Source organism: Salvelinus fontinalis, chromosome 13 (genome assembly GCF_029448725.1).
Source record: "Salvelinus fontinalis isolate EN_2023a chromosome 13, ASM2944872v1, whole genome shotgun sequence".
NCBI lineage: Eukaryota > Metazoa > Chordata > Actinopteri > Salmoniformes > Salmonidae > Salvelinus > Salvelinus fontinalis.
The window spans coordinates 43523335-43547020 of NC_074677.1; the positions used below are offsets into that span (position 1 = coordinate 43523335).

Genomic DNA, 23686 nt, shown 5'->3' on the forward strand with positions numbered 1-23686 from the left:
GTGGAGGTGGCGTCTGATGGTGCTTCTTGAAACCTGGTGACCCCAAGACGCCACCAAGGCCTGCAATTCTTTCACAGTGATTATTGGGGATTTTGTTGCTTCTCACCATCCTCCTCCCTATCCTGGGGGGCAAAATGCATTTCCGTCCTCTACCCGTGAGGTTTTCAACTGTTCCGTATCTTTAGATATTTTTTTTTATTGCCCTGACAGTGCTCAGTGGTATATTCAATCGTTTGTGGATCTTCTTGTAGCCATTACCAGATTAATAAAGGTCTATGTGTCACGCCCTGACCGTAGAGATCTTTTTATTCTCTATGTTTGGTTGGTCAGGGTGTGCCACGGGTGGGAAACTCTATGTTCTTTGTTTCTATGTTTTGGCCGGGTATGGTTTTCAATCAGGGACAGCTGTCTATCGTTGTCTCTGATTGGGAATCATACTTAGGCAGCCTTTTTTCCTTTTGGTATTTGTGGGTAGTTGTCTTTGTTAGTGGCATTATAGCCGAAGTAAGCTTCATGGTCGTTTCCTTGTTCTTTGTTTTGTTGGCGACATTTATCAATAAAAGGAAATGTACTCTCACCATGCTGCACCTTGGTCCGGTCATTTCCACGACGACAGCGAGCGTGACACTATGACCACCTGTCTCTTTTGAACTGCCAGTTCTTTTGTTTTCTTCATGGTGTTGGATGACAAAGGGATATTTGTATTTTGTATTTATTATGGATCCCTATTAGCTGCTGCCAAAGCAGCAGCTACTCTTCCTGGGGTCTAGAAAAAGTAAGGCAGTTTATACAATTTTAAAAACATTACAATACATTCACAGATTTCACAACACACTGTGTGCCCTCAGGCCCCTACTCCACCACTACCACATATCTACAGTATTAAATCCATGTGTATGTATAATGCGTGTTTTTGCATGTGTCTGTGCCAGTGTTTGTGTTGCTTCACAGTCCCCGCTGTTCTATAAGGTGTTTATCATCTGTTTTTTAAATCAAATTTTACTGCTTGCGTCAGTTACTTGATCTGGAATAGAGCTCCATGTAGTCATGGCTGTGTGCCAGTAGTTCAAACAGACAGCTTGGTGCATTCAACATGTCAATACCTCTCATAAATAAAAGTAGTGATGAAGTCAATCTCTCCTTCACTTACACGCATATTATTAATATTAGCCAGCGTGTTACCTCATTTTTATACACTAGTGAACCAGAAGTGATGTAACGGCTCAATATAGTTCCTTAAGACTTAGATACACTTAAATAAGTGGAATTTAATTCCTGATTTAATTTTGGTAGATGTTATTTACAATCATCTTTAAGGATGCCATTAATTGTGAAACCTTGATTTGGAGGACATTGATTTTTAATTAAATCAATAAATAATTTTGGTGGGTTCCATTGAAACATTAATAAAGTACAGTATTTCTTACATGTTAGTATTTTGAGTTTCTCTCTATAATTATAATTATATGGTTTATATTTTGTGCATTGCCAGTCAGGGGTGCCAGTAATTTTGGAGCCCACTGTCGCATAGCCAGATCAGGACCTAACATAAGGACAACTCAGAGTATGCTATTCTGTTCTTCTGAAATAGACGACATTTTCTTAATATCATGTTTCTTTAGACCTGTCTAAAATAAATAATGGATTTATTGTGAAAGCGTTGGCTACATTACATGGATTTATTTGACTTTTTAAAATGTAGCTGTTCCTAAGGTCTATATCAGTGGCTTGTAAGCTATGCATAGAAGACAGGAGATGCTAAATGTGTAGATGCTAAATGTTAATTAACGGTCAATTACTGCGAGACTGGCAGATATTTGCTTGACAATCACCGGCGGACAAAATGGCATGACCGCCACAGCCCTACCCTTGGATTTCTAACACTTGTCATACTATAGCAGCACAACTCTTCCGGCTGGTTTTTCAGGTCAGGTGTATTTGAAGATGAGGGGAGCTGGTAAGGAGGAACCAAAGACCTCTTACTAAGACACAGGCATGTGGACCACCTCATGCTAAACACCACAGGTTCATTGTGGAGCTGTGTTTTTTACCTTCAAATACAGTAGGTTACAGGTTCAAATGTAGGTTAATATACGTATAGTCCATTAAGTACAGTAAGAGTCCGTTGTTGGGCCTAGCAAAATGAGGGGGGTGAACAGTTGAAGACAAGTGTTATTGGATGATTGTGTGAGGTCAACATGTAAGGCTCTAGTCGGCGAAGGATACAATGACATTCCTTCTACAACCAACCTACTCACAGATGTAAAATTAACCAGAGACTTTGATGTGCTTGGGATGCCCAGTTGCCCACACAAAATACTTGTTGGCCTAATCCAAGATACCGCACAGATTACATCAATGAGAGTTGATTGCGGGTTTTTTTTCGTAACGCAGAGGACATTAGGTGCCTCTACCAGCTTTGGCGGTTGGCCAGAGTACAAATTAAACACCACATGGGTAAACAGCTTTTTTCTGACTCAGTCTTGTCCTCGTCTTCTCCTGGCGCATTTATTTGCAGACTGGCTGTGAAATGTAAGCAAAAAAATGATGTAACCATGTTCTTAACCCCTTGACAACGGGGAGGCTATATCTGGGTTGCTGAACAAGCACCAGTATTTCATTCGCTAGGCAGAGACTGTGGCCGCGGGGTGGAAACGGTGTGCAAAGCATTTAACTTAACAAGCCTTCTGGTCTCTATAAAACACCCCTTTGACCCTCTTTGATTAGAAAGAGAGTTCTGTTGCAGAGCTTGTCGAAGGAAGATAGCAGTGTGGAATATATGAAGTGATACATTCTACAAGAATGCTGTTGGACCATGCCTCAACATTATAATTGCATCTCATCAATTTCACCAGGATATTATTGTTGGCTGCATTCACGTAACAAACAAACTGGATTTTCCTCTATGTCTTCCTGGACTAGACTTACAGGGTTTTGTTGACACTCTGGTCTTTGTACAGTACCGTCTTTGGGTCTACAATAGCCTTTGTAGGTCAGAACAAGGAGGAGAGCTCTGAGCAGTGTCCCCTTTCACCCTGGGGCGGTGCAGTTCGACTACCTTTAAACTAACACACATACACACACACATACGCGCACGCACACGGCACACACATTTTGAGCTGACTGGTGGTAGTTTGAGCCCCTTTGCACTTTAACACGCACACGTCCTTTACACACGCACTCACCCACACACATACAGATCGTGACGGTCGAAGGTGCCCACTAGGGCAGTAGTCGGAGCAGTGGGATTTGATACTTTATTCAAACTCTACGTTTGATGTGCCTGTAAGAGTACATTAACAGTCTGGTGTCCACCGCAAACACAGGACTTACAACAGTAGGGGGTGGGGGAGGTAGACTGTCTCTTTGTGACTGGCAGCATGACAGGGAGAAATCAAAGGGTTTTCTAGGCTCGGACGTTGTACTGAAAGTGGACGTGTATTCCCCAGTAATAGAGAAGATAGAGAAATTGTGTATTGGCATCCATTTGAGTGCATCCATTCATCAGAGAGACTTGCTGCTTATTTCAGCCCTTTCCTTGATACCACTATCTCTGTGTTGCCATACAGGTGAAAAGGGATCATTATATAATCAATAACACACGGTCGGTATTCCAAATGCCACCCTATTCCCTACATGGTGCACTATTTTTGACCGGGGCCCATCAAAAATAGTGCACCATGTAGGGAATACGGTGCCATTTGGGACACTGATGAATGTTCGTACTTTGGGCTTTGTGGGATTGTCTCCCACCCACAGAAATAAGTCAAACATATTAGAACACATCTCTATGGTCTCACCACTCACATGTGGATTGATTCAGTGCTGTTACACAATAACCGGTCTCTCTCGCCTGCTTATCGTGACACTCAAACTCCCACACAGAACTCCAACAATGAGAAGCACTGCCCGCCTCCCTGCCTGCTGCCTGGAATGATGGAGATACCACTGCCTACACATACTTACAGCACACAGACACACATTATGGCACAATGTTTTCAGATTTCAACATTGCAACTGCTGCTGTGTTGCTTGACAGTTCATGTCAAAACCAGCAATTTGTAACAGGCTAATTATATATTGGGTTTTGATGCTCAAATCGACATGATTTCTTCCATGTCTAATGAATTTGTCAATCTTGCCATAGAACGGTCAGGAGCAACAACATAAATAACTTACCCCATGTCTGCAGGCTTGTTCATTGAGCACTTTGACCCAAGCCCTCTGCCAATGTTCCCGGAAAGACTTGAAGGAGAACAGTGACGTGAGCAGACCCTTCACCCCGGCCTCGGACGCTGCTCCTCCTCGATCCCGTCCTCGATCCCGCCAGAGCTCGAGCAGGGTGCCCCACACACCCCCAGCCTGAGTCCGGTGGGAGAGGGTGATAGGTGGGAGTAGCCTGGATGTGGCACCCCAGCCCTGGGTGAGTGACTTGGGGCTCCTGGGGCGTAGTACGGCCAGGGAGTACTGGACAAGCCAGGCCAACACGATGAGTAGGGAGGCCAGGAAAAGACCCACCAGGCACAGCCAGTTTATGTACTGGAGTATCTCCATCATCATGCAGACCCTCTAGGGCTTCTCATATCATCAGACTGGAGGATTACGTTTGGCTCTTCTTTTGTGTGCCTATAGGGGTGGAGGGCCAGAGAACAGTCATTCATGAGTCATTTAGGTCTACATATTTCAAGAGCATATTTCTTAATAATCTATTAAGAAAGATTCAAGAAAGATTGGATGAATTAGGTTGGTCATTTGAAATGAACTTGGCCTGAATAGATCTAGCCATGACAAGAATCACAAGTTAGATTTGTAATGCATGAAAACTGGAATTAAAACTGTGTGTTACTAAAATGCTGTGCACTTGTGGCAGTATAGGCTGTAGTCACATGCAAAACGCTGCATGTGCGTTTGCAGGCACATTGCGTCGTCATATCAAAAGGTTGCCATATTTAGTAACACAACATGCATTACGTAACTCTACAGTAGAATAAACCATGCATAAATAAAACAAATGCCGGTGCTATATTGTTGCTCTTGATTGAAGAGTGAGTGTACCCTATTGCAATAGCCTTTAAAATAGTAAAACACGGACTTAGCCTACAGTGTTATTCACGAAAGGTCGGATCTGACAGCGCCACCATTTAAGTCAGTGGAGGCATCGACAGCAAGAAATCGGTAACAGCGGGATACATTGTGTCCGTCATCCGAATGTGCTTCTGTTGTCATGATCAGCGGTTGTGCCGTTTCCCGATCAATGTGCAACTGCTATTTATATCCTCAATAAGTTGCATGATTGGATATCAACTGTTTTGTAGCCTGCATGCCCTCCGATCATCCGCTCCAGTACAAATTCGGCAATGGTACGCTATTGCGTAGGAACTGATGAACTGTCTAGTCGCACAAACAGCGCGTGCACAACCACTCTGAACCATACATTTAAAGGGCCACGCAACATTTTATTTTTCGGCAAGTCCTCCTAGGACGCGCACCAATGATGTCTATCAACCCTGGATTGCTATTGTTACTATTGGCCATTTCAAGGCTTTTCAAAGCCACAAGGTCGCCATATTGGCACTTCCCAGGAGACGCAGACCTCCATATGGAATGAATGGAATTCTAAAGTATTTCAATTACATGTTTCAAGGACATGTATTTATGTATTTGTTGTTGTTGTAGTGGGGACAGCAACATTAGTCATCTCAAAAAATCATACTCCAAGGAAAATGTTTTATATATATTTGTTGGTGTATGTTTAGCTCACATTGTATACCTTAAAAGTGCCTATACATTAACTTGTTTGTAAGATAATAAATATGGCAAAAATGAATGTAGACATTAATAAATGCATTTCTATAGCTTCCAAAATATTTTTGGGATGGGGGAGTGCCAAGATGGAGTAAATTACTGTAAAAATTCAGGACAAATGAGAACTGGTCTTTTATTGGTCCATGTTATGTCCATATAATTAGAATGCTTCATCTTCAGATCAGTGTGTCTTGACCTGAAACTGCACTGTTTTACGGTTGTCCTGGCAGTGACAGTCAAATGCCCCAACACTGAGAGACAATGACGAAATATGATAGCCCACTGACATGGTTACTGGCACATGATAACATGATACATTGTCACCTTTTCTTCCTGGTGGACAGTGGCATGTATTCATGGATGACAAGGGAAGCCAGGCTTCCCCAAAAAATTGACCAAGAAGAAAAAAAAAAATATATATATACACAGTTGAAGTCGGAAGTTTGCATACACCTGAGCCAAATACATTTAAACTCAGTTTTTCACAATTCCTGACATTTAATCCTCGTAAAAATTCCCTGTCTTAGGTCAGTTAGGATCATCACTTTATTTTAAGAATGTGAAATGTCAGAATAATAGTAGAGAGAATTATTCATTTCAGCTTTTATTTCTTTCATCACATTCCTAGTGGGTCAGAAGTTTACATACACTCAATTAGTATTTGGTAGCATCGCCTTTAAATTGTTTAACTTGGGTCAAATGTTTCGGGTAGCCTTCCACAAGCTCCCCACAATAAGTTGGGTGAATTTTGGCCTATTCCTCCTGACAGAGCTGTTGTAACTGAGTCAGGTCTGTAGGCCTCCTTGCTCGCACACGCTTTATCAGCTCTGCCCACAAATGTTCTATTGGATTGAGGTCAGGGCTTTGTGATGGCCACTCCAATACCTTGACTTGTTGTCCTTAAGCCATTTTGCCACAACTTTGGAAGTATGCTTGGGGTCATTGTCTATTTGGAAGACCCATTTGCGACCAAGCTTTATCTTCCTGACTGATGTCTTGAGATGTTGCTTCAAAATATCCACATAATTTTCCTGCCTCATGATGCCATCTATTTTATGAAGTTCACCAGTCCTTCCTGCAGAAAAGCACCCCCACAACATGATGCTGCCATCCCCATGCTCACGGTTGGGATCGTGTTCTTCAGCTCGCAAGACTCCCCATTGTTCCTCCAAACATAATGGATGGTCATTATGGCCAAACAGTTCTATTTTGTGTCATCAGACCAGAGGACATTTCTCCAAAAAGTATGATCTTTGTCCCCATGTGCAGTTGCAAACCGCAGTCTGGCTTTTTTATGGTGGTTTTGGAGCGGTGGCTTCTTCCTTGCTGAGCGGCCTTTCAGGTTATGTCGATATAGGACTCGTTTTACTGTGGATATAGATACTTTTGTACCTGTTTCCTCCAGTATCTTCACAAGGTCCTTTGCTGTTGTTCTGGGATTGATTTGCACATTTCGCACCAAGTACGTTCATCTCTAGGAGACAGAACGCGTCTCCTTCCTGAGCGGTATGATGGCTGCATGGTCGCATGGTGTTTATACTTGTGTACTATTGTTTGTACAGATGAACGTGGTACCTTCAGGCGTTTGGAAATTGCTCCCAAGGATGAACCCAACTTGTGGAGTACTACAAAAAAAATTCTGAGGTCTTGACTGATTTATTTTGATTTTCCCATGATGTCAAGCAAAGAGGCACTGATTTTGAAGCTAGGCCTTGAAATACATCCACAGGTACACCTCCAATTGACACAAATGATGTCAATTAGTCTATCAGAAGCTTCTAAAGCCATGACATCATTTTCTGCAATTTTACAATCACAGTCAATTTAGTGTATGTAAACTTCTGACCCACTGGAATTGTGATACAGTGAATTATAAGTGAAATAATCTGTCTGTAAACAATTGTTGGAAAAATGACTTGTGTCATGCACAAAGTAGATGTCCTAACCAACTTGCCAAAACTATAGTTTGTTAACAAGAAATTTGTGGAGTGGTTGATAAACCAGTTTTAATGACTCCAATCTAAGTGTATGTAAACTTCTGACTTCAACTGTATGTTGTCATATGGCTTTTTTCAGGCTTCCTCAGGGATTTTATCCATGCACCGCTACTGCTGGTGGAAGGATTGGAACTTTCCATGGCATTCAGCCATTGTCAGGCATATGCACACATTTTATAGAAATTAAGGCTTGTACAAGAATATGTGTAACATGTTTTAATAGAGGAGAATATAGCGATCCTGTTATGCCAGTCATAAATTGGCAACACAACAGCCTGATAATAATGCAACTAACTAAAGTATTACCAGAGGAGAGGAAAAAGTTGCACCTACTGCTGCTCATACAGTCCAACAGTAAGTGCAGTGGCGGATTTAGGCATAGGCGATATGGGCAGCCGCCCAGGGCAGCATCTTGCCGGGGGCGGCATGGGGCACCCCACACTAAATAAATAAAATAAATATTCCAAATGGTGACATTTGCGCGATCCGTTTTCTATCGCTCATTTGCATGTCACGTCAATGATATCACGTGGGAATGTGGGTCAATTAACCTTGTCGGAGTTGGCGCCCTGATTCTAGTTTGTGAGTTAGGCAGGCTACTGCCTGGGAAGGTCTCCCACTCAGAAGTACGAGATGGGGAGGGGGCGGGGGTAGGTTGACCTCAGGTCTCCCCACTGGAAGCCCGAGGTAGGGGGAGCGCAAACAAATAGCGCACCTCTTACTTTGTACAGTACTGATGCAATTAGTAATTAAATTAGTTGTGCAATTTAGTTTGTGTGTTTCTTGTTTGAAGTGCAATAGTGTAATAATCAGGTTCTCTTCTTTATAAGTGTGTTATCCAATTTTGTGACATCGGATTTGTGCAATTTTATTTTATTTGTGTGTTTTTTGTTAGCATTAGGGTAAGTGTAATAATTAGATTATTTTTTCAATTTGTATTTATATACTACAATTTGTTTCTATTTGTCTTTGTTACTTTTTATTTTTGTGGATATATTCATATTTATATAGTTTTAAATGTTATGATTATTTATTTGTGCTGTTCCAAATGTCTGAATAAAAATTACAGTTAGTGTAGAATGGTGCTTTTTTGGGGGGTCGCCCAGGGAGCCACTGAGTAAGTGTCATTTTATACAATGACATCGGATTTACGATACATTCAGAAACGAAGAAGAAGAGTTACAGCAAACTTCCGTGTTACCCTGTAATGCGTCCGCCTGAAACTGATTAAAACCCATTTTCGATCTAAATGAAGAGGTCTAATTTTGATAGATAGTGAAACCAATTACGTGAGAAATAATTGTGAAGAGAGTTGTTGTCACATATAACAATAATAACCTTACCAGGGTTTTAGCGGTTCACATAACCGGAAGTAGACGTGGAACTTCGGTTGTCCCCATAGAGAATGATAAAGGCATCTAGTAGCTAAAAGGTAATTTCCACAATTTTAATGTAGTCAACTGGGTGGTATTTTCAACTTCATTGGCTGATCCTTCCTGATGACCATGTTGGAGTCACGTCCAACCGGGTACCAGGAGGGATCAGTCAATTGTGAAGAAGAACATTGACGACTTCAAAATGGAGATTGCCTCAATAACGCTGCCCGTGCGCTCACAGACGCCATAATAGATAATACATAGCGATGCACTCTCTAGCATTCTCTATGGTTGTTCCACCGTTCGACTAGGAACTACTGAGCTATAAACTAGGAAAGAACAAGAACTGAGAATATAGGGATTGTCGTTTTAGCAAACTGTATTTTTCAGATAACATGCATGTCATTTCGCGATTTCTATTATTTGAAAAATGATTAGACACATGCTTCGGTAGAGGATTCTGCGAATGCTGTTGATGCAAAGAGAGACAGTTTGTACCAGCTAGCTACCTGTCAGATCATTTAGCTTGCTTGTTAACTAGCTTGCCAGATAAAAACAACTTTAGTTTCTAGCTACTATTGTTAAATTGTTAAAGCTCATTCGCTCAATATGAAGACACATTATGTGGGGTTGTTGACAGTGTAAACTAGCTTGCTCAAAGTTTGAGGGTCGGCTTCAGCTAGTTAGTTAGTTAGCTAGATATATGATAGCAAGTTATCTAGCACAGGTAGTTAGATAGGTATCAGATATAACCTCATCCAGGCAAGTCTTAAGAATATCCAGAAAACATGTCGCCAATTCCTGTCCTACCCCTTGTTATCAACGGGTGCATGTCTGCACTTGGGTCCTTGGCCACATTAAAGCTAATTCCAGCCTTCAAAGACCACTTCATCTCAGCCAGACTCTATGGGATGGATCTGAACAAAACTAACAAGAAGGAAGTGTACGTTTATCAATATAAATTGTTTACCAATGATCTACTATCCATTAGCCTATGTTAATCTATTTTACTCGTTTTTTGTTGTTTGTTGTGGTTTTGTCCTGATTTATTTTAATTTCTCCTCTTTGCAGGCCAGAGTCTCAGGGTGTCATCAGTGGGACCGTGTTCCTCATTATCATGTTCTGTTTCATCCCAGTGCCTTTCCTCAGCTGCTTTGTAGAAGAGCAATGCACTGGCTTCCCACACAATGAGGTGGGTGAGGGAACTGGGGGAGTTACCTATACTGTACCTATTATTCTGTCTGTTATTTGTTTATTTGTATCCCCATTAGCTGTTGCAATGGACGGTTTGGTTGTTTAGCGATGTGATTGAGAAGCTTAATTTCAAAGAAGTTTAAAGATATGCCACACCCTTACTGTACCCGCGTGACCTGTCACTATAAAAGCGATGTGGCGCGACATACTGTCTATTACTTCACTTGAACCCCGCAGAGGTGGAGGAATGACATGAAAGCTTGGCGACCCGTTACTCTACTTAGAGAATCAAGGTTACATCCATAACCCAACGTTCTCTTTCGTTTTCGTACCGGGTCGCCAAACGACCTATGGGAGATGCTGTTCCAAAGAGGGGTATAACTTACCATTTAACTTAGTCCCTGGGATGTCCTTGCATTCACCACAGGATGCAATAGAATATAATTACCCAACAGGGTACCACAGAATTACAACGATGGTATACAACTGTATAAGCAAGCTGAAAGTTAGAACTTACAAAATGAGGTTCAAGGCTCACAGTATGCTCACTTATCTGGGTTGAGAGAGCGTGCCGTGTCCAGAACTACCGACCCCACTGATGGTGATTCTGTAGTACCTCATGAAAGTCATCGGTGTTGCCCAACTTGCGGCAGCACAGATAGAGTCCAGGGAGGCCCTTCTCAACAGGGCCCATGAAGTGGCCATGCCCCTGGTGTGCTACCGCCCCGTCTGTAGTTGGTCTACCTGCTGCAGCATAACCCAATGTGCCAATCTATGCTTTGAGACAGCGTGCCCTTTGGTGTTCTCCTCATAACAGACAAAAAGCTGTTCTGTTTGACGAACAGTTCTTTTTGCAGCAAGATAGGCACTCAATGCCCTAACCGGACAAAGTGTATGCAACTCACGACTCTCCTGTGGAGAGGTGGGTGAAATGTCGCTATGATTGAGGGCTGTTTAGTATGTGATCATGAAAGCACCTTAGGTAAGAATGCTGGATTTGGCCGAAGCACTGCCTTAGATCCATCTTCTGCTAATGTGAGGCGTGAAGGATGGGTATAAAGCACATGGAATTCTCTAACACGCTTGACTGAAACAATAGCCAATAGAAAGGCATTCTTGACTGAGAGCTCACATAGCTCAAGTGAAAACCGTGGACAACATCTAGCTCCCAAATGAAATGTTATTTGTGTTGTACACATATTTTGCAGAAGTTATCCCAGGTGCAGCGAAATGCTTATGTTTCTAGCTCCACCGGTGCAGTAATACCTAACAATACAATACAAAACACAAAACATAAAAAGGAATTTAGAATTATCAGAACGAGCAATGACAGTCCAGAATATAAATGTGTATGACGGTGTGTATAGACATGGACAGTATATAAATAGAAAAGGTGTTAGTTATATAGCCTTGACTAGAATAGATATATATATCCTCTTGGCCTTGTATATATATTCTATATATACAGTGCACTCGGAAAGTATTCAGACCCATTCACTTTTTCAACATTTTGTTACGTTACAGCCATATTCTAAAATAGATGAAAGTTTTTTTCCCCCTCAATCTACACACAATACCCCATAATGACTGGGGCAGGTAGCGTTCTCCTGGCATCCGCCAAACCCAGATTAGTCCATCGGACTGCATGATGGTGAAGCGTGATTCGTCACTCCAAAAAACGCATTTCCACTGCTCCTGAATCCAATGGCTCAGTAGTGAGTGTTGCAACCGAGGACAGGTGATTTTTACGCGCTTCAGCACTCGGCGGTCCCATTCTGTGAGCTTGTGTAGCCTACCACTTAGCGGCTGAGCCGTTGTTGCTCCTAGACGTATCCACTTCACAATAACAGCACTTACAGTTGAGGACAACCCTAGCAGGGCATAAATTTGACGAACTGTCTTGTTGAAAAGGCAGCATCCTATGACCGTGCCTTGTTGAAAGTCACTCTTCAGTAAGGCCATTCTGCTGCTAGTGTTTGTCTATGGAGATTGCATGGCTGTGTGCTCGATTTGATACACCTTTCAGCAACGGGTGTGGCTGAAATAGTTGAATCCTCTAATTTGAAGGTGTTTCCACATACTTTTGTATATATATAGTGTAAACATGAGTGAAAAAAAGACAGTATGTCACGCCACACTGCCTTTTATAGTGACAGATCATGTGGGTACAGTAAGGTTGTGGTGTGACTTTAAACATCTTTGATATTAAGTGATTTGGAAACCCGTTACGAAAACGAAAGAGAACTGACGAGTGCGCTATGGTGCAAAACAGAGGGGGTTGGCATAGATCGTTGACAACATGTAAACTATTTAATCTCCAATAATAAATAAATGTGCACAATGAACACTTGTTTTCACTCATACATCAGTACAGTTGTTGTTTAGCTAGCGAGCTAATTTTAGCCATATTAGCATAGACGTTACATCAGTCAAAACACCTTAAAACAATAGATGGAATCAAGAACAAGATAAAAACTAGCTAAAACAAGCCACCTACGGTACCCACATGGCAGCTTATTGTCATTGTTGTTTGCTATCTGACCATCCAGAATCACAACAACACATGGACTTCTGCCCCATTGAAGCGTGCTAATTGTTTTTTTGTGGCGTTATCAGCTAACCCATCTATAGCAACAGGAACTCTTCCTGCGGTCCACACAAAACACGATACACAAAAATCAGAGACTGCAAGACAAAAAATCCCAGACAAAGTATCTCTGGCCTGTTTTTCAGGATTTGTAGCACAGAACATTCGTAACGTGACAGGCTGACATTGCTCAACATTTCTGCCTGCTTGTTCTATCCTGACCAGTTTGTCCAGCTAATTGGTGCTCTACTAGCCATCTGCTGTATGATCTTCCTGGGTTTCGCTGATGACGTGTTGAACCTGCGCTGGAGACACAAGCTCCTGCTGCCCACCATAGCCTCCCTGCCGCTGCTCATGGTCTACTTCACCAACTTCGGCAACACTGTCATTGTGGTGCCCAAGCCCTTCAGGCTCTTACTGGGGATGCACTTGGATCTGGGTGAGTGAATGTCACAATAAAAATGACAGACTGGAGAGGCAAACATAACGTCATCTGTATCACATATTTCGTTTGGGCACAATGCAAATTTCTCTTGAAGGTCCTCTTAGTTTGCACACAGCCACAGGAGAGCTGGATTATAAATATTCATAGTGTTTCTTCAGACAAAACTGGTTGAAATTATATAAATTCCAACTACTTTACAAACAGTATATCTACTTGTTATCTGGTTGTAATGACGTCATTTCAACCAGTTTTACCCACTGGCGATGTATCAATTTCACTAACATTGTAAGTCATCCTCCGTGCTTTGTTGTACATCTTATGCTGATTGATGTTATCTCTTCTCTGTAGGTATTCTCTACTATGTCTACATGGGCATGCTGGCAGTTTTCTGTACTAATGCCATCAACATCCTGGCAGGCATCAACGGCATCGAGTCAGGACAGGCGCTCTTCATCTCTGGCTCCATCATCATCTTCAACCTGCTTGAGCTTGGTGGTAAGTGGCGGTTTTCTATTGTTCATCAACATCCCCTGTTCTCAGTGCTTCAATTATGTGTCTACACATCCTACCAAATGTTTAAAATAAATCAAGGAACCTTTCCTGGTCTAATATATAGAAATGTGGATGTAATTGTGCACACTCTTTTTGACTTTTGCAGGAGACTACAGAGACGACCACATTTTCTCCCTTTACTTCATGCTCCCGTTCTTCTTCACAACTTTAGCACTTTTCTACCACAACTGGTGAGTTGGAGACACTGGCCGTGTCTGAAATCTGTCTTGTCTACTACTTCCTAAAACGACATACTCTGTACTAATTGTACTACATACTATTTAGAACGCACTGTTTCGTAAAAATGAATGCAGTAAGCAACAAATACCAAAATACAGTGCCTTCAGAAAGTATCCATACTCTTTGACGTATTCCACATTTTATTGTTACAGCCTGAATGCAAATTTGATTAAATAAATAAAAAAATCTCACCCATCTACACACAATACCCCATAATGACAAATTGAAAACAAGTTTTAAGAAATGTTAGCAAATTTATTGAAAAGGAAATGCAGACATCTCATTTACATAAGTATTCACACCCCTGAGTCAATACATGTTAGAATTACCTTTGGCAGCGATTACAGTCGTGAGCCTTTCTGGGTAAGTCTCTAAGAGCTTTGCACACCTGGATCGTACAATATTTCACATTATTCTTTTTAAAAATCTTTAAGCTGTCAAGTTAGCTGTTGATCATTGCTCGACAGCTATTTTCAAGTTTTGCCATAGATTTTCAAGACGATTTTAAGTCAAAACTAACTAGGCCACTCAGGAACATTCAATGTCATCTTCGTAAGAAACTCCAGTGAATATCTGGCCTCGTGTTTTAGGTTATTGCCCTGCTGAAAGGTGAATTTGTCTCCCAGTGTCTGTTGGAAAGCAGACAACCAGGTTTTCCTCTGGGATTTTGCCTCTGCTTAGCTCTATTCCCTTTCTTTTTATCCCAAAATACTCCCTAGTCCTTGCCGATGTCAAGCATACCCATAATGTCACGCCCTGACCATAGAGAGCCCTCGGGGTTCTCTATGGTGTTGTAGGTCGGGGGGTGTTCTAGTTTTCCTATTTCTATGTTTGTTTTGTTGTATGGTTCCCAATTAGAGGCAGCTGATTGTCGTTGTCTCTAATTGGGGATCATATTTAAGTTCTCCATTGTTCCCACCTGGGTTGTGGGATATTGTTTGTGTATGTGCTTGTTGCACCACGTAAGTCACGTTTCGTTGTTTGTTTTATTGTTTTGTTGGAAGTTTCACCGTGAAATAAAATGTGGAACTCAAATCACGCTGCGCCTTGGTCCGTCCATTCTAACAACCGTGACGCATAACTTGATGGAGCCACCACCATGCTTGAAAATATGAAGAGTGGTACTCCGTGTCGTAGGATTTGACCCCAAACATAATGCTTTGTATTCAGGACATAAAGTTAATTTCACTGCCACATTTTGTTTTGCAGTTTTACTTTACTGCCTTATTGCAAACAGGATTTTTTTAAATTTTTTAAATATATTTTATTCTGTAAAAGACTTCCTTCTTTTCACTCTGTCATTTAGGTTAGTATTGTGGCGTAACTACAATGTTGTTGATCCATCCTCAGTCTTCCCCTATCACAGCCATTAAACTCTGTAACTGTTTTAAAGTCACCATTGGCCTCATGGTGAAATCCCTGAGTTTTTTCCTTCCTCTCCAGCAACTGAGTTAGGAAGGACGCCTGTATCTTTGTAGTGACTGAGTGTATTGATACACCATCCAAAATGTAATTAATAATTTCATCACGCTCAATGTCTGCTTATTTTATTTGTACCCATCTACCAATAGGTGGCCTTTGCGAAGCATTGGAAAACGTCTCTGGTCTTTGTGGTTGAATCTGTGTTTGAAATTCACTGCTCGACTGAGGGGGACCTTACACTTAGCTGTATGTGTGGGGTACAGAGATGAGTCATTTGAAAATCACGTTAACCTCTAAAAGTCTAAGCCGTTGGGGGGGGGGGGGGGTAAGCTAACATATGGAGCTAACATAGTAACATATGGAATTACTAAGCTAACATATGGAATTGTTTTGAGATGGTCATATCATGTCTCATTTAGCTATTTGATTTAGAATTGTAGGACCCCTTTAAGTATCAAAACAAATATTGAATTTGACTTTTACTACTATAGCCCATAGAAACATATTGAATAACACATTCGTAAATGGCAAAAAATAAAGTCACAAAATAAATAATTAGGTTTTGAAGTGTCTGTCCTATATTTAGGTGATATAAGCTCAGGAAATATTTGTTTTTTTTGACACATATTTAACGCCTTATTTTTTGGGGCACAAAACTACCTTCATATTTCCATTCATGTGCATTAGTTACCTTCAGATGAGTCCACTGAGACTTGTTGCGGTATTAGCGCAAAACGGAGAACACCATGGTGTTCATGAGTCTCCTCTTTTTGTAGGCCAACCCGTTCGGACGCTACAGACGTTCCCGCGAGAAGAACGGTTTTCGGTATCTCTAATGGTCTGACAAACACCGCTGTACCTTGGCCCCTTTCCACTGCAGATGCGGAAGGCCGACATAGGCAGATGTGGTGGATTGAGACGCAGCCCATGCAAAAACCCCATATCTCTAGCTTAAACTGACAAATTTGGATGGGGATTTCTTTATTATGTTAATTAGATTGACACACATTGCCTATTTATTGACCCTATTTATTGACTCAAGACATTTCAGCTTTTCATTTTTTATTAATTTGTAAACATTTCTAAAAACAGTTCCACTTTGACATTATGGGGTATTGTGTGTAGGCCAGTGACACAAAATTCAATTTAATCCATTTTACATTCAGGCTGTAACACAAAAATGTGGAAAAAGTCTAGGGGTGTGAATACTTTCTGAAGGCACTGTACTAGGCTCACCCATCCTAAGAGTGTGTCATCTAATGCGCATTACCGCCATTTGTTCATTTGGGTCTCTTATCTCATTATCAGCTGATAATCAAAAGACAATTCTTTTCCTCAAAAGTGTGCAGTTTATTCTGCTAAATGAAAAACCGAAATGAGTATAACATCCTGGCATTTAACTAAACTCAATTTTTTTTATACTATAAAACATTCTTTTTTGCATACCTAAAATGCCTACTATTTAGAATGCAAGTGTAGGTATTCAGAAACGGCTATTGTTTATGGTGTTGCTGTTATAAAGCGCGTTGTAAATTATTGCCAACATACACAACACGTGTTGCCTTTACTACAGGTACCCTTCGTCTGTGTTTGTGGGAGACACCTTTTGCTACTTTGCGGGGATGACCTTTGCAGTGGTAGGAATCCTGGGGCACTTCAGCAAAACCATGCTGCTCTTCTTCATTCCTCAAGTGGTCAACTTTGTCTACTCACTACCCCAGCTATTCCATGTAGTGCCCTGTCCCAGGCACCGCCTCCCCAGGTAACACCACAGCTCTTTCTCCCTTACTCCTATGATGGCATTGATATAGTATACATATGGTATAGTACTTTTGATACAATTCCATGATCTTTTCTTTTCAGATTATAATCCCTTGTTATAAAAGTGATCCTCATTGTGTTTTTTTCCCTTCCTATATTTGCCTGATGCATGAAGACTGAACCCAGACACAGGAAAACTAGGAATGAGTTGGTCTAAATTCAAAAGGAGGGACCTCTCCAAATTGGGAAATCTTATTTTACAGGTAATCATTATGTACACATGTTGGGGGTGTGAATGTGACATTTATTTTGGTGGTCCAAAAGAGTGGAATCGGTGGAAATGTTTGACTTGGGTCAGGTAGATTGATATGAACGAACGAAAGCTTTGACTTGCGTGGATAATGAATGGCGGTGTGTTTATCATTTTTGCTGTTGTGTATTTTTCGCCCATCAGGTGGCGGAGATGCTGCGGGTGCTGGAAGTGAAGCGTGGCCAGGAGGGCGATGATGAGTTTGTGGAGTGTAACAACATGACCTTAATAAACCTGGTGCTGAAGATACTGGGACCCACACACGAGAGAGATCTCACCACGATCATGCTGCTCATACAGGTATCGACAACGGGTCTAATTCCTGAGTCAAATCAAATCGAATTGTATTTGTCACATGCGCCGAATACAGGTGTAGACTTTACAGTGAAATGCTTACTTACTAGCCCCTAACCAACAATGCAGTTAAAAAAAATAAAATAAGAATAAGAAATAAAAGTGACAAGTAATTAGAGCAGCAGTGAAATAACAATAGTCAGACTATATACAGGGGGGTACCGGTACAGAGTGAATGTGTGGGGGCACTGGTTAGTTGAGGTAATATGTACATGTAGGTAGAGTTATTAGTGACTGTGCATAGATGATAACAACAGAGTAGCAGCGGTGTAAAAGACAGGGGGGGGCAATGGAAATAGTCTGGGTAGCCATTTGTTTAATTGTTCAGGAGTCTTATGGCTTGGGGGTAGAAGCTGTTTAGAAGCCTCTTGTACCTAGCTCCGGTACCACTTGCCGTGCGGTAGCAGAGAGAACAGTCTATGACTAGGGTGGCTGGAGTCTTTGACAATTTTTAGGGCCTTCCTCAGACCCCACCTGTTATAGAGGTCCTGGATGGCAGGAAGCTTGGCCCCAGTGATATACTGGGCCGTACGCACTACACTTTGTAGTGTCTTGCGGTCGGAGGCCGAGCAGTTGCCATAACAGGCAGTGATACAACCTGTCAGGATGCTCTCAATGGTGCAGCTGTAAAACCTTTTGAGGATCTGAGGACCCATGACAAATCTTTTCAGTCTCCTGAGGGGGAATAAGTTTTGTCGTGCCCTCTTCACGACTGTCTTGGTGTGCTTGGACCATGTTAGTTTGTTGGTGGAACTTGAAGCTCTCAACCTGCTCCACTTCAGCCCCGTCGATGAGAATGGGGGCGTGCTCGGTCCTCTTTTTCCTGTAGTCCACAATCATCTCCTGTGTCTTGATCAGTCATGAGTGAACAGGGAGTACTGGAGGGGACTGAGCACGCAACCCTGAGGGGCCCCTGTGTTGAGGATCAGTGTGGCGGATGTGTTGTTACCTACCCTTATCACCTGGGGGCGGCCCGTCAAGAAGTCCAGGATCCAGTTGCAGAGGGAGGTGTTTAGTCCCAGGGTCCTTAGCTTATTGATGAGCTTTGAGGCCACTATGGTGTTGAACACTGAGGTGGAGTCAATGAATAGCATTCTCACATAGGTGTTCCTTTTGTCCAAGTGGGAAAGGGCAGTGTGGAGTGCAATAGAGATTGCTTCATCTGTGGATCTGTTGGGGCGGTATGCAAATTGGGGTGTGTCTAGGGTTTCTGGGATAATAGTGTTGGGAGCCATGACCAGCCTTTCAAAGCACTTCATGGCTACAGACATGAGTGCTACGGGTCAGAAGTCATTGAGGCAGGTTACCTTTAGTGTCCTTGGGCACAGGGACTATGGTGGTCTGCTTGAAACATGTTGGTATTACAGACTCGGACAGGGAGAGGTTGAAAATGTCAGTGAAGACACTTGCCAGTTGGTCAGCGCATGTTCGCAGTACACGTCCTGGTAATCCATAGGGCCCTGCGGCCTAGTGAATGTTGACCTGTTTAAAGGTCTTACTTACATCGGCTGTCACATACATGTTATGTATGTGACATATGTATCACTGTCAATGTTGACAGTTCTGTAAGTCGCTTAGTCTGCTAAAATTGCCATATTGTTATAATATTATGAATAAGTTAAGGTACATTATATATACATACAAAATTATGTGGACACCCCTTTAAATGAGTGGATTTGGCTATTTCAGCCACACCCGTTTGCTGACAGGGTGTATAAAATCGAGTACACAGCCATGCAATCTCCATAGATTGCAGTAAAATGGCCTTACTAAAGAGCTCAATGACTTTCAATGTTGCACCGTCATAGGATGCCACCTTTCCAACAAGTCAATTCGTAAAATTTCTGCCCTGCTAGAGCTGCCCTGTCAATTATAAGTGCTGTTATTGTGAAGTGGAAACGTCTTGGAGCAACAACGTCTCTGCCGGGAAGTGGTCGGCCACACAAGCTCACAGAACCAGATGGTCTGTCCTAGGTTGCAACACTCACTACCGAGTTCCAAACTGCCCCTGGAAGCAACGTCAGCACAAGGACTGTTCGTCGGGAGCTTCATGAAATGGGTTTCCATGGCCGAGCAGCCACACACAAGCCTTGGATCACCATGCGCAATGCCAATCATCGGCTGGAGTGGTTGAAAGCTCGCCGCCATTGGACTCTGGAGCAGTGGAAACGCATTCTCTGGAGTGATGAATCACGCTTCACCATCTGGCAGTCCAAAGGACTAATCTGGGTTTGGCAGATGCCAGGAGAACGCTACCTGCCCCAATACATAGTGCAAACTGTAAAGTTTGGTGTAGGAGGAATAATGGTCTGGGGCTGTTTTTCATGGTTCGGGCTAGGCCCCTTAATGCTACAGCATACAATGACATTATAGACGATTCTTTGCTTCCGACTTTGTAGCAACAGTTTGGTAATGTCGTGTATATGAAGCCCCTTTGTGAGCGATTCTACGATATCTTTGAATAACCTTTAACGCATAATTCATATTTGTCTCCGTCTCAGGTACTGGGGAGTGCGTTGGCTTTCGGGATCCGCTATCACCTGGTTCGCCTCTTCTACGATGTCTAGAGATGCCACAGCTACAGAGCGAAAGCTGAGAGACTACAGAGAGGGATGTCCAACTATGCTGGACCAACTGCGTCTGATCCATGAAGATGATTTTGACTATTGATTCCTTGATTATTGCTTCACCTATCCTTATCTGCTTTAAAATGGGTCTGTTTATAACACGACTGACAGCTGAGGATGACCTCAGTTCTTCAAAGGAAAAAGAACAGGAGAAAAATTCATGCCACTCAAAGGCATCACAATTGATAGAATTCAGGATCTGCTAAATTAACTCTTTCAGGATGAGCAATTAAGCACAATCATACAGTTGTGAAAAGAAAGGCAAGAGGTCCATGCACAGGTCAAAACCCAGTCTATATTGAGGATGGCTACTCTTTGTGACAGACAGATTGCATATGGAGGGATTGGGAGGATATTTTTTTAGTTCTTCTCTGAGGGGGTTTAAAGCGTTTCTTTAGTCCTAGAGGAGTTGAGGGTGGAGGGAACTCCAGAGCAGTAGTGGTGAGATTACAAGGGCTACATGAAAGTATTATCGATTAGGAGGTGAATTTTTATGAAGGAGGAGGACATGGAATGTGAACTTTTCTCAGTTTATAATGTATTTGTAAGCTTTGCCTTCGTAATGCTAATTTGTTTTGACACTGGACAATTCTGCTGGTTGTGGGAATGTAAATACAAGTTAAAAAAAACTTGAGTGATGTTTTACTCTTGCAATGGAATACTCCAACCAGGAAGTGCTCAGAACAAATCATTTCCTTTCTGAAATGGTTATTTAATCATTTTGAGACACTGAAATAATGCTGAATACAGTCACTACTGATATTTCTAACCAGAAGGTTTGAAACATTCATGCTTTTTGAGGACAATATTCTAGGTGTACAGAACCACTTTACAGTACATGATTGGCCAAGACAGAACATGGGGCTGACTCAGACAGTACAGTATGAATGAAGACACTACGGCAGAGAGGAAGAGGTGAAGCTAGAGGTTTTAGTCCGGCCAAAATATGTCCACAAACATTGTTTTTATTGCTAATTTGCTACCTGAGGCTTATAGACGGGTATGCTGACATCACTAAAAAGATGTGCACGACCCAATGGAGCAGAAGTCCGTGGCCTTGTTTGAGTGGTAAGCCTGAAGCAACCGAAAGTCAAGGAGTGAAGTCGAGATGCATCTACTACAGCCAAATGTCGTACACTGTGGGTTTCCAACAGCAAGGCTCAGTGCAACATGGCAGTGTTGCTACGGTTTATAAAAGTTTTTCTTTGTAATGCCTAAATAAACAAGTCTCCAACCCCCATATCACACAGTCATAAACTGTAAATATACAGTGCATTAGGAAAGTGTTCAGGCATCTTGACTTTTTCCACATTTTGTTACGTTGTTACATTTGTTATGTTACGCCTTATTCTAAAATGTTTTTTTCCACTCATCAATCTACACACAATACCCCATAATGACAAAGAAAAAACAATAAATTTTTACACACTTATTTTTAAAAATCAACAAAAAAAAATGACATTTACATAAGTATTCAGATGCTTTACTCAATACTTTGTTGAGACACCTTTGGCAGCGATTACAGCCTCAAGTCTTCTTGGGTATAACGCTACATGTTTGGCACGCTTGTATTTGGGGAGTTTCTCAGATTCTCTAGCTCTGTCAGGTTGGCTGGGGAGCGTTGCTACACAACTATTTTCAGGTCTTTCCAGAGATGTTCAATCGGGTTCAAGTCCGGGCTCTGGGTGGGCCACTCAAGAACGTTCAGAGACTTGTTCTGAAGCCACTTCTGCGTTTCTCATGGTCTGAGAGTGCCTTTTGGAAAACACCAAGTGGGCTGTCATGTGCCTTTTACTGAGGAGTGGCTTCTGTCTGGCCACTCCATCAATCACTAGGCCTGATTGATGGAGTGCTGCAGAGATGGTTGTCCTTCTGGGAGGTTCTCTCATCGCCACAGAGGAACTATGGAGGTCTGTCAGAGGGACCATCGGTTTCTTGGTCATCTCCCGAACCAAGCAACATGTATTGGTCACATACACATGGTTAGCAGATGTTATTGCTAGAGTACCAGAGCCGGTCCTGACCTCCCTGGGGCCCTAAGCAAAATTCTACTAAGGGGCCCTCCTACCTGACCTGTGAGCCATGTAAACCATTTGCCATTGCCACACAGTCACACCTGACACCCCAGTGCTCCCACTACAATCCTCCCTCCTTTAAAGCAGTTTGCTCCATCTGTCGGTCTAAGAATAAGTAGACCTCTACAGAACAGAATGAGGTATAAGCAAACAATATTTATTGAATATAATATTTTCCATAGAATCTTAAGATAAGTGAATATTAACATAAATAAGAAATTGGAGAAAATATACAATTTAGAAAATAATTAAATGTAACACTGAGATTTGGCTCTGCTGCCTGGTAATTAGTCCAGTCCTCACAATATTATACAATTAGCTTTGTCTATACAATGTAAACATAAGCCTATAGGCTATGGCTGCAGCTATATGTCTCAAAATAGTAAAATAAAACCTATACAGCTGGGTGATTAACTTTGGTTCTCTCTACAGCCTGGGCATTTTCAGCATCAGCATAGACACCAGTCTGTCTGGACTGTCTGGAAGAAATTGAGAAAGTATGTCACATAGTTAAGCAGTCATTTACACAAGTGCACTCCTGACATACACTCTTAAAATGTTACTAAGTGTGTAAACATTTGAATGTTTGAATTAAAATCTTACCATCAAAATATTCCTCTTCTGCACTTTCTTGAAGGTAAAATCATCAATGATGTCATCATAGGACATGTGTTTCCCCACGTCATGATTTATACTCATGATGGCCAGACCACTCAAACATTCCTGTGACATGGAAGACCTCAGGTAGCTTTTGATGAGCTTTCATTTGGAAAAGCTCCTCTCTGCCGATGCTACTGTGACTGCAATTCTTAGGGCTATCCAAAGGTTAGGATAGAGTTCCTCCAGGTTTTTCTCACAGAGAAAGGAGAGCAGCTCAAAAGGCAGTCATCTTATCTGAAGGCAGATCAGGTCAATTCTGAATGTCGTGTGCCAGATCCATT

The 23686-nt window shown here is 42.0% G+C and overlaps 2 protein-coding genes across 4 annotated transcripts in view; one reads left to right on the forward strand and one right to left on the reverse strand.

Moving 5' to 3' along the window:
- Positions 1-5411, reverse strand: part of c2cd2l (c2cd2 like) — a 51841-nt gene extending 46430 nt beyond the window's left edge. Inside the window, exons 1-2 of one of the 3 annotated variants that reach the window (XM_055942958.1) lie at positions 5102-5411; positions 4180-4626 (exon numbers count right to left, since the gene is read on the reverse strand). In XM_055942958.1, the coding sequence (XP_055798933.1) occupies positions 4180-4560 (381 nt within the window). In that variant the 5' untranslated portion in view covers positions 4561-4626; positions 5102-5411. Of the gene's footprint in view, positions 1-4179; positions 4627-5092 lie in introns of all 3 variants that reach the window. The other 2 variants (XM_055942959.1, XM_055942960.1) reach the window with 2 other exon arrangements.
- Positions 5412-9205: 3794 nt separating this feature from the next.
- dpagt1 (dolichyl-phosphate (UDP-N-acetylglucosamine) N-acetylglucosaminephosphotransferase 1 (GlcNAc-1-P transferase)) lies at positions 9206-23358 on the forward strand. The gene is made up of 9 exons (XM_055942961.1): positions 9206-10121; positions 10250-10370; positions 13185-13398; positions 13753-13899; positions 14063-14147; positions 17192-17380; positions 17555-17642; positions 17834-17989; positions 20545-23358. The coding sequence occupies exons 1-9, from the start codon at positions 9967-9969 to the stop codon at positions 20608-20610; spliced, it is 1221 nt and encodes a 406-aa protein (XP_055798936.1). The 5' UTR covers positions 9206-9966; the 3' UTR covers positions 20611-23358.
- Positions 23359-23686: the final 328 nt, after the last annotated feature.